The sequence below is a fragment of the Girardinichthys multiradiatus genome, chromosome 21 (genome assembly GCF_021462225.1).
Source record: "Girardinichthys multiradiatus isolate DD_20200921_A chromosome 21, DD_fGirMul_XY1, whole genome shotgun sequence".
Classification (NCBI taxonomy): Eukaryota; Metazoa; Chordata; class Actinopteri; order Cyprinodontiformes; family Goodeidae; genus Girardinichthys; species Girardinichthys multiradiatus.
The window spans coordinates 39,464,753-39,476,159 of NC_061813.1; the positions used below are offsets into that span (position 1 = coordinate 39,464,753).

At 45.3% G+C, this 11,407-nt stretch overlaps 1 protein-coding gene across 1 annotated transcript; it reads right to left on the minus strand.

Annotated features, from left to right (window-relative positions):
• Positions 1–807: 807 nt before the first annotated feature.
• Positions 808–4,642, minus strand: LOC124858164 (beta-1,4-galactosyltransferase 1-like). Its single transcript, XM_047350077.1, has 3 exons — positions 3,831–4,642; positions 3,260–3,752; positions 808–1,970 (listed from the first exon to the last, which is right to left on the minus strand). The coding sequence occupies exons 2-3, from the start codon at positions 3,638–3,640 to the stop codon at positions 1,206–1,208; spliced, it is 1,146 nt and encodes a 381-aa protein (XP_047206033.1). The 5' UTR covers positions 3,641–3,752; positions 3,831–4,642; the 3' UTR covers positions 808–1,205.
• Positions 4,643–11,407: the final 6,765 nt, after the last annotated feature.

Sequence of the window (11,407 nt, forward strand, 5' to 3'; positions counted from 1 at the left end):
GCAGAGCCAGGAACAGGTAGGAGTGCAACAACCTGATCTCCTATTTGAAAAACTCTTTTGACAGAGGTTTTATCATAGTGACGCTTCATTCTTCCTTGAGAGTCAGTTAAATGCTTCCTAGCTAGAGCATTAGCTTGACACGGGCGCTCCCGAAAAGCTTGCACATACTTAATCACACTCTTCGTAGAACCTTCTGCAGGAACTAAGAAAGTTTCTTTTAAAGCTCTTAAAGGGCCCCGGGGTGTGTGTCCAAATACTAGTTCTGCTGGACTGAAACCAAGGGATTCCTGAACAGCCTCTCTAGCAGCAAACAACACAAATGGAACCACCTCATCCCAACTTCTTTCAGTTTCCAGACAGTATTTGCGTAGCATTGACTTTAAGGTCTGGTGCCAATGTTCCAAAACCCCTTGGGACTCTGGGTGGTAAGCAGATGAAACAACATGCTTAATATTTAAGGTTTTAGCTACCTGTCTGAACAACTTGGACTGAAAATTTGTTCCTTGGTCCGTTTGTAGAGTTATAGGTAAACCAAACACAGAAAAGAACTTTGTCAGGGCTTTAACCACAGATTTGGCTGTAATCTTGTTCAAAGGGATGGCTTCCAGGAATCGAGTGGCGGCACACATAACTGTGAGCAAAGATTGATTTCCATACTTTTTTCGGGGTAAAGGTCCAACACAGTCTACTATGACGTGGTCAAATGGGTGGTCTATCACCGGAATCAGGCACAAAGGAGCAGGTGGTATTACTACCACAATAGTTATAGAGAGGATGACTTCATAAACAGGAAGCACATGAAGAGGGTTGGTGAAATAGATGAAGATTAATTCCTTCATACATCAGATTTATTTGTACATTGAAACAGAAAACACTTAGAAATGACCACTGGTGACCTTTTATAGTCTCCTTTTACATAACATTTCATTATATATATAACATTACTAATAATGTACAGAGTAAGGCCCAAATTAAAGGTTTGAGTTGGGTTGATTTCTTTGAAAACAGGACTTGTACCCCCACAGGGATAAGAGTCTAAATCAACAGTTTCTTGTCTTGGATGCAGGTTGAAGAATCAACACCACAGTTTTACATGGGTCTAAAAATAATGTTTTCAGGGAAGATCCAGTCCTGTCATTTAATGAAGTTTAAAGGTCACATCTAATGTATGTTTAGTTGCTGTGGTTGCTGTTTAAGAAGCCTTGTTATGACATTTGTTCTGAACTGACACGATATAGATGAACAGAGGAAACAACTGCACACACGCATGAATACATGCCAGAACCTCCCCCCACCCTGCCATAGCCCGCAGTAGTCTGAACATCTACAGTAATAAATGTGTACAATAAATCCTTCCTAATCTTCCTGACTGTATAACTGAGAGAATTAAGTCCATCTCTGTCAATAGTTTGAGGCGTTTCATTTAGTTTCTGAACATTATTTGGATTACGATCGTTGTGCAAATCTCTTCCATGCTTGATCATCTTGTACCTTCCGATGACAGAGTCTGGTCGGGATATGGACATTCCTCGGAAAACGATCCGCTGGTATAGATCGTCGTCCTCTCCCCCCCAGCCCCAGAACGTGTTTGAAAAGCCGTTAACTTTCAAAAACTGCTCTCTGGACAACGCTGTGACCCCACCAAAGATGGTGTTGTAGGGTAATAAGAAGTTAAACTTGTCTACAGCAACAGATAAGTGTCTTGGCTTATCAGAACATCTGTAGAGGTTACGATCATTGAGAGGTACCAGGTCTATATCAGAAAAGACAAAACACTCATAATCATACTCCTTCAGGGCTTCAGTGTGTCCAATATTCATCAGTTTAGCCCGATTAAACACTCCGTCTCCCTCCTGATTGATGACATACACACTGTAGTCCAGCTGCTGTCGTATGAGGATCGGATGGAGGTAATGCAGCCAGTGGCTCAGGTGTTCATAACGATTTCTGAATGGGATGATGATAGCTACCTAGAAGATGGACGTAAAGTACCGTTAAAATACAAAACCTGTGCAGAATCATCCGTTCCCACAACATCTTAGTTAAATCCTAAAAATTTGCTGCGTAATGTTTCTATTTGTAATAATTAAACTTTTAATATGAGTAATTATAAATAAATGTAAATTCATCACAAATGCTTAAGGTCTTATTTCATTTTTAGGCCTAAATAAGCTGTAAATAATATTTTTATGCTCACGTAAAACATGAGTGATAACAGTTATTATGTTTAGAGAAATTATACTTTCAGCTGCTTCCATTCAATAGCAATGATTATTTGATCCAGGTGTGATGAAGCAGAGATACATCTAAAACCTGCAGGACACCCATGATTTAGATGTTCCATAGTTGCCAACAGCCCTGATTGAAATGGATGGGTCATTAAAGGGCTCCTGTAGAGCAGCTAATGCTATCATTTTCAATCTGGTTTGCAGGAGCAGATTGTCTGAGAGGCAGCAGCTTAGAGAACAAGGAGAGGTCAGAAATATCAGAGTGGTTTCTTCTCTCTCTATGGAACAAGAAGAGGTCTGGTTGGTGAGTGAACATAGGGTGGAGGGCAAGAAGAGTCTCCTAAGCTGCATCTACAGAACATCCTGCTGACTTCCATGCCACCAGATCCCTCCTTGTCCCACATGAACACATGAAGATCACATGAGGGGAGATGGACAAAGTGGGACACTCAACAGTCCCTGGCGCCTAGATCAGAGCTGGAGGAAGAAGGGTTGGACACAGCGACTCCTGGCGGCTAAACGGTGCCTATACAATAACCCGCTTTCTGATACGATCTTAGAGGGATTCTGACATTTATTTACCTTTTAATAATTTCAGTAAACATTTGAGTTAATGTCTCCCTTTAATCCATCCTAAATTTCCATCTTTACAATCTCAAAAAACATCCTATTTTAGTTCTCACTAATTTGCGTGTTTAATCATGTACATTTAAACTTTTCAACATCAGAGAAAATAATGCTTTTCTTTTGAAAATATCATATACTATTCTCGGAAGATATTTCCATGAAATATGCTTCTTTAATTTATTTTCTCTTCTCTGAAATAATAATGCACCGTCGCATTTTTCAAAGAAAGCGAATCAAACTTTAAAATAATTTATTACGTTTTTCAACTCGATTGTGTTACTTTACTATGACTGAATTAAATATATCAGAGTTTAGACCTCATTACAATTAAAAGTTTGTTATTTTGAGGGTTGTTTCTTGCACCAACAACACAATGTATAAAAGTTTAGGTTCCATCCACCTACCTTTTGTTTTGCGACACAGTTGGCTGGTTTATACCGTCCTCCCTGCTGAAGCAGCGGACCAAGATGCTGCCGGACGTCCTCCAGAGTCCGGTTGGTTCTGAACTCCACATAAAGAACTCCTTGGAGGTTCGGTGGGATGTTGGGGCACGGCTCCAGAGGTCTTCCAGAAGCTGCTGGCATCGCTGTCCTGTTTTGGTGGAATTCTGGGACTGCAGTTGTCTTCTCTATGTTTAAGGAAGTTTTATTTTTTGTATTTACCAAATGATGTGGATCAGTAAAGAAAAGTAAATCATTATTTTTGCTGTAAAATAAAAACCCAGAAAAGCATATCAGGCTGAAAACAGCAAAAAGCACCAAGAAGTTAAAGATAGTTTTTAGCATTTTAATTAAAGCAGATGATCAGTTGACGTCTCTGTTTGTAACTTTGCTACAAATGTTCTCAGCGGTTTCTTTTTTCAGATTTCTTTGTCAGGCGCCAGATCCTCCCATTCACCTGCGGGTTTTAAGAAAGGTTTTTTAGCGAAGGAATGAGCCAGAAACACCAAAATCTGTACCAACATTTGGAAAGTACCTCCAATTTTACAAGATTTCTCAGATTTTACAGACTGTGCTGCTTTGTTAAACAGCCAAACTGCATCCACGGTACGTTAAGGTCACTGACTCATCATGCTTCTCAGAACAGGTTCTTTTAGATCGCTAAAGCTGGACTGTCGTGTTTTTTCTGAAATCTAAAGCATGATATAAAAAGCAGGATCCTGCTTTGGTGGCAATGACTTTACGTTTGACAAGCACGCTGAAAAGATGTTTTGTTCATTATGTCTCGTCGCTGCACAAAATAAATTACAGTAAATCAAAATTATTTAATCAGACCAAAATAATGGAATTTGAGTAGATTTGAATGCTCTGTGTACTTTCAGCTCAAATATATTAAGATATATTTACTTGAACATTCTTTGTAATTCCCACTAAACTCACATTAATTATGCAAGAAATTAATTTCAGTTTCTCTTTTCAGGAAGTTTAATACATCTCTTTGTACCTTTTGAACTTGGCCTCACTGTAGTAATAAGAGCCTATAATAAAGAAATATGCTTAATGCATTGTGAAAAATTTACTGTCAAATTTGAAAAGCAAGCCATTTGAAAATGTATCTAAATTGCAAACTATGTAACACATTTAAACAACGTGCATTTTAAATACTTTTTTCAACACCACAAATAAAATCACTATACTGTCCTTAGGGAAGACAGTTTTACGGAAGAAAAATATTTAAATGTAGATGGGCTTTAAGCATATCTAAAACCTGTAATAACCTAATTAGCTAACTTATAATGTGAGTGAATGTATTTATGACCCAATCTCGTTTTCATTAAGCAATAAATGCACATAGAAAAAGTGACCAGCACCAGGTTTTTTATACATATAACCATAGCAAAACTATAAAAAGGAAACCTAAATTAAATCATATTATACAGTGAAGTCTGAAGAAAATGAAACATGTATATAACAGTGCATAGATTTTCAGTATTACATTATTTTAGGGAACTAGTTATTGAATAAAGTTAAGTTTTGTAACATGCATTCACAAGCAGTGATCCAACTTGTAGAGCTGCTTATCTCTAGATTATTTCCTTTTATTCCTAATTTCAAAACAAATAGTGCAGAACAAATTCACCCACTTGTTTTGACAGCAGGACATTTCAGAACCAGACAGAGGACAGCTACACCACACATTGTTTCTCTGCAACAACATGTAGGGAAACTTCATATTACTCTTAATACTCACAAAATCTTTACCAATTAATGATGAAGGGGCTTCTTCTGTAGCCATGGTGAAAGAAACATTTTCTGACATCCTGAAGAGTTTCACTCTTTTTTGCCAGTTTGCTGCCCAAGGAAGTGACAAGTTATTGAAATCCTTCATAATTCACTCCATCTTCCTAGTTTATAAAACAGATTTCCGCCATACCATTTATTTCCATATCACATTAACTGTTCAGTTTCATGAAGCAGGGAACACATAATCAGTACAATTGCCCATTTTGGTTAGGAGGGGATGCCTCCTACTCATTACGGATACATAAATTTTAGCTTGCAGCTCTTGTGAGATCAGAATCAACCCGGCCCACCCTCCATACTGAGGTGATGAGGAATGCAGATGGACTTGTTTTAGAGGTCGTTTGCTGTTATGAAGACATCTTTAATGTAAAAGCTTCTCCTTGTGTTGTTGTCATCCACCCAGATCCTCAACTCCTTGTTGCCACTCCGGGTGGAACCAGTTGGCCCGAGTGAAAGAAAGGGAAATGACAATAAACAAGAAATACAAGGTCAGTTGATCATAACTGGTGTATGCAATGACACACTGGAGAAAAGATGAAGAACTGGTCAAAAATGGAGAAACAGAATCAAGAAAACAACATTAATTACCATAAGTACATTTAGTCAAAGAAGGGGGAAGCCTGCACCGTCCTAACTGTAAAGGCGAGGGTGCCATCATCATGTCATGTGAGTGTGTTGCTGCAAGAGGGATTGTTGCACTTCTCCTAATCTATGGCAAGATCAGGAAGGAAATAATGTTGGCAACCATGACTGAGCCTTGAGCCTTTGTTTCATTGCAAAATACAAGCAAATGAAAAATGCTGTTTTAATTCTGCACAATCAGGGGCCTCGGTCATAAGAGTGTGCAGCTTTTATACTAAAGGTTTGCAGTAGGGATTAATTACAAAACCTGTAGCGCACATAAAACGTCAGATGTATAAAACCGTGCATAGACGCATTACTGCACACTTTTACTTTATACATCCCACCTTACATGGAATTGGGCACAGCTGCACGTGCAGCTTTGACTGCCCAGTCCCCGCCCCTCAATACATATGCAAATTAGTATAAACACCTGGAAGGCACCCACCAGGGCCTTGTTTCAGAAGGCAGGGTTAGTGAAAACTCAAAGTAAGTTCTGGGGTTAGTCATGTGCATACCCTGGGTTTTTGGTTTCAGAAAGCCAGGTAGCCATTATCCTGTGTCAAGTTACCCCTGCAACACACTCTGTGAACCAACCCTGGTCAGTCGCAGGGTTTATTGAACTAACCCTGGGTTTGGTCTCCTCTTAGCTGAGACCTGGAACAAGGAAAGTGTCAGAAATGCTTTGATCTTTTCTGTAGAAGCCTGGAGACGTTGGACCACACATACTCTGCAGAAATCTCCATCAGGAGAGGGTGATCAGACCACTATTAGACGTCTTATTTTCACGATTGAATATATTTTCGAGCGTCTTTCGCCATAATCAATAATTTATCTCAATAACACAACGACTACACTTCATCTTTATGCCAGCGGTAGCTCTCTGTATAACATAGGTAATGCTGAAAATCCTTCAAAATTTGGCTTATTGGCTATTTCTGTGTTGATGTTAGGCATGATTTCCTGCTCTGCCGGCCTGGTTGTGGCTGTGATCCAGTGTCAGGCTGGAGGGCCACTTCAGGATCAGTTTTCGGTCGGGTCTCAGAGCTCTGTGCCTATCCCTAGCCTTGGGCTCAGTGGATGTGCCGGTGCCTCTCTCTGTTGGAACTCGCCGAATGGGGGTGCCTATTGGAGCATTGTGCCCCCAGTCCTTCCCTTTGTCATATTCTATCAGAAACAGGGGACTCTAGAGCAAGCACAATTACAGAAACAGGGATAAAGTTTGAACAAGTCTATTGAAAGCACAGGTTTACTCAGGATCCAGTAGGTGTCAGGTCTCAGAAGGCCAGCGCAGTAGGAGGGAGAGGATGGTTAGTAAGGGAGATGATGACTGATTGTTGTTGATAGAATTGAACTCTTACTTGGAAGTGGAGAAGAGAGTTCCTGGAGGAGATAAGTAAGCCACGGAGACTGAGGTTGACAGATCGTTGTGCTGTGTGAGCAGTTCCTCCAGATGGAGAATGGTGTAGGAGGGTGAACAGGCAGGATGTGGAAGCAAGCAGCAACACTACCAGCAGATCCAGGAAATCCAGGGAGGTCACATAGTTGCGGTAAATTCACTTAAGCGTTGACCGACCAGATAGGAGGCAGAACCACAACGGGTAATCCAGGACAGGATCTTTCTGACAGCAACCTTGAGGAAGGGAAACATAGTCAGATAAGACTTGGGTTTGTTCAGAACACAAGCAAGAGTAGAGTGAGGTCTATTGGTCCGATTCCCACTCTAGGTGAGCAGACAATCTGACACCTCCTCCAAGGTCCGGACAGCATTTGAAGCTCTCCCTTGATTGCTGCTGATGCTGAACAGCTGTGCGGCTGCGTTTGCCTGTCACACCCTGTGAAGAAAATGAGAACTGCACCCAACACAACACAACACAACACAACAAACCTGTGCACAGCTCTGTAGCCCGACACCTATGCCATCCTTGGACACCGTTCCCTGCCCGCTCCATCACAGTACCACTCATGTAGGGCCTTCTCCACGGTTCCATGGTGGCCTGGGCCCTCGTTTTTTGTAAAACTTAGATACCCTCACTTATAACATTTTCATGACATGCACATGTAGCGCCTTGTGGGAGGGCACACTTGATGGCATCCAGAGGGGGGTCTATTTTAATAACCCCACCTCTGGTGCCTGCACCCACCTCTAAATGTTAAGTTGCAGGTAGACATTGAGAGCTCTGCGGGGGGGCACTGTACGACAACGTGCACCAACTCCACATTTGAGCGGGCGTAGATAGGTTTGGCTACTTGGCGTCTTTAGATTGGAGACTGGTAGCAAGAGCGGGCCTCCTGGTTGGGGTCTTGGCTGCGGTTGGGAGTCCTTGCTCTGGGAGGCCTTTGGATGTCTGTGGCTCAGATCTCCTCAGTGTCTGTCTCAGGTCCTAGGGGGCAGGTATGTGGCTCCTTACACTCGCTATAGGAGAAACCCTATTTACACAAGCGCGCTCATGCATACACCCACAGGTGTTTGGATTCTAGTGTTAACAGATACAAAGATGTTCTATATTGATCTGCAGATGCCACTAAATACATCTGGCATTTATTAAAACCGTAGACGTTTAGGCATCTTAGCCGTCTCGTGTTGGGGTTTACCCCAGTGGATGAGAGGGTTGTATCCCTGCGCCTTCGGGTTGGGGAGAGGTCTCTGACTATCATTTCAGCCTACGGGCCGAGTGGTAGTGCAGAGTACCCTGCCTTCTTGGCGTCCCTGTCAGGGGTGCTGGATAGTGCCCCTCCCGGGAACTCCATTATTCTGCTGGGGGACTTCAACGCCCACGTGGCGAACGACAGTGACACCTGGAGAGGCGTGATCGGGAGGAATGGCCTCCCCGATCTGAATCCGAGTGGTGTTTTGTTATTGGACTTCTGCGCTAGTCACGGATTGTCCATAACGAACACCATGTTCAAACATAAGGGTGTCCATCAGTGCACTTGGCACCAGGACACCCTAGGCAGGAGGTCGATGATCGACTTTGTTGTCGTATCATCAGACCTTCGGCCGCATGTTTTGGACACTCGGGTGAAGAGAGGGGCTGAGCTGTCCACTGATCATCACCTGGTGGTGAGTTGGATCCGCTGGAGGAGGAGAAAGCCGGACAGACTCGGCAGGCCCAAGCGCATAGTGAGGGTCTGCTGGGAACGCCTGGCGGAGCCCTCGGCCAGGGATGTATTCAACTCCCACCTCCGGGAGAGCTTCGACCAGATCCCGGGGGATGTTGGAGACATAGACTCAGAGTGGACCATGTTCTCTGCATCTATTGTCGATGCTGCTGCCCATAGCTGCGGCCGTAAGGTCTGCGGTGCCTGTCGTGGCGGCAATCCCAGAACCCGGTGGTGGACACCGGCAGTAAGGGATGCTGTTAAGCTGAAGAAGGAGTCCTATCGGCTGTGGTTGGCTTGTGGGACTCCTGAGGCGGCTGACGGGTACCGTGAGGCCAAGCGTGCTGCGGCCCGGGCTGTGGCAGAGGCAAAAACTCGGGCCTGGGAAGAGTTCGGTGAGGCCATGGAGAAGGACTACCGGTTGGCCTCGAAGCGATTCTGGCAAACCGTCCGGCGCCTCAGGAGGGGGAAGCAGTGCTCTGCCAACACTGTTTATAGTGGGGGCGGGAGACTGCTGACCTCGACTGAGGACATTATCGGGCGGTGGAAGGAGTACTTCGAGGATCTCCTCAATCCTGCCATCACGCATTCCGTGGTGGAAACAGAGGCTGGGGACTCGGGGTTGGACTCTTTCATCACCCAGGCTGAAGTCACCGAGGTGGTTAAAAAGCTCCGCGGTGGCAAGGCTTCGGGGGTGGATGAGATCCGCCCTGAGTACCTCAAGTCTCTGGATGTTGTAGGGCTGTCACGCAACATTGCGTGGCGGTCGGGGACAGTGCCTCTGGACTGGCAGACTGGGGTGGTGGTCCCCCTTTATAAGAAGGGGGACCGGAGGGTGTGTTCCAACTACAGGGGGATCACACTCCTCAGCCTCCCTGGTAAGGCCTACGCCAGGGTATTGGAGAGGAGAGTCCGACCGATAGTCGAACTTCGGCTTCAGGAGGAACAGTGTGGTTTTCGTCCCAGCCGTGGAACACTGGACCAGCTCTATACCCTCTACAGGGTGCTCGAGGGTTCATGGGAGTTTGCCCAACCGGTTCACATGTGTTTTGTGGACCTGGAGAAGGCATTCGACTGTGTCCCTCGTGATGCCTTGTGGGGGGTGCTCCAGGAGTATGGAATCGGGGGCCCTTTATTAGGGGCCATCCGGTCCCTGTACGAGCGGAGCAGGAGTTTGGTCCGCATTGCCGGCACTAAGTCGGACCTGTTCCCAGTGCATGTTGGACTCCGGCAGGGCTGCCCTTTGTCGCCGGTCCTGTTCATAACTTTTATGGACAGGATTTCTAGACGCAGCCAAGGGCCGGAGGGGGTCTGGTTTGGGGACCAGTGGATTTCGTCTCTTCTTTTTGCGGATGACGTGGTCCTGCTGGCCCCCTCTAGCCAAGACCTACAGCATGCGCTGTGGCGGTTCGCAGCCGAGTGTGAAGCGGCTGGGATGAGGATCAGCTCCTCCAAGTCCGAGGCCATGGTACTCGACCGGAAAAGGGTGGCTTGTCCTCTTCAGGTTGGAGGGGAGTTCCTGCCTCAAGTGGAGGAGTTTAAGTATCTCGGGGTCTTGTTCACGAGTGAGGGAAGAATGGAGCGGGAGATCGACAGACGGATCGGTGCAGCTGCCACAGTAATGGGGGCGCTGTGCCGGTCCATTGTGGTGAAGAGAGAGCTGAGCCGAAAAGCAAAGCTCTCAATTTACCGGTCGGTCTACGTTCCTACCCTCACCTATGGCCATGAACTTTGGGTCATGACCGAAAGAACGAGATCACGGATACAAGCGGCTGAAATGAGCTTCCTCCGTAGGGTGGCCGGGCACTCCCTTAGAGATAGGGTGAGGAGCTCGGCCATCCGGGAGGGGCTCGGAGTAGAGCCGCTGCTCCTCCACATCGAGAGGAGCCAGTTGAGGTGGCTCGGGCATCTATACCGGATGCCTCCTGGACGCCTTCCTCGGGAGGTGTTCCAGGCACGTCCCACCGGGAGGAGGCCCAGGGGACGGCCCAGGACACGCTGGAGGGACTATGTCTCTCGGCTGGCCTGGGAACACCTTGGGCTCCCCCTGGAGGAACTGGAGGAGGTGTCTGGGGAGAGGGACGTCTGGGCGTCTCTGCTGAGTCTGCTGCCCCCGCGACCCGGTCCTGGATAAGCGGAAGACGACGAACGAACGAACGAACGAACGTTTAGGCAACATTGCTGTTGTAATATATGAGTTTCTGCAGGTGCAGAAGCAGACTGCTAGGGTGTTATCTTGTATTCTCTTCATCCTTCTTTCTCTCCTCTGTTCTTTACGCCTTATCTCCCTTTTTCCTTTTATCCTCACCTCTCTCTCTTTCTTGCTTCTTTCTATTTTTCTTTTTGTTTCCGTCTCCGTCAGTGTTTTCCCTGATGAATAGGTCATTTAGTGTTGTGTATTAATAGACAGGACACATCTTAACTCTGGATCTTCCTATAAACCTTCAACAAATTATCTTTCATGAATGTTCTGGCATTTTAGAGGCTAGAATAAAAATCAGTCAGCCAGAAGTTCTCATTCATTACAGTAGAACTGTTTTATGTTAAAACCAGACCTAATTCAGGCTAATTGGGCATTTGGCCGTG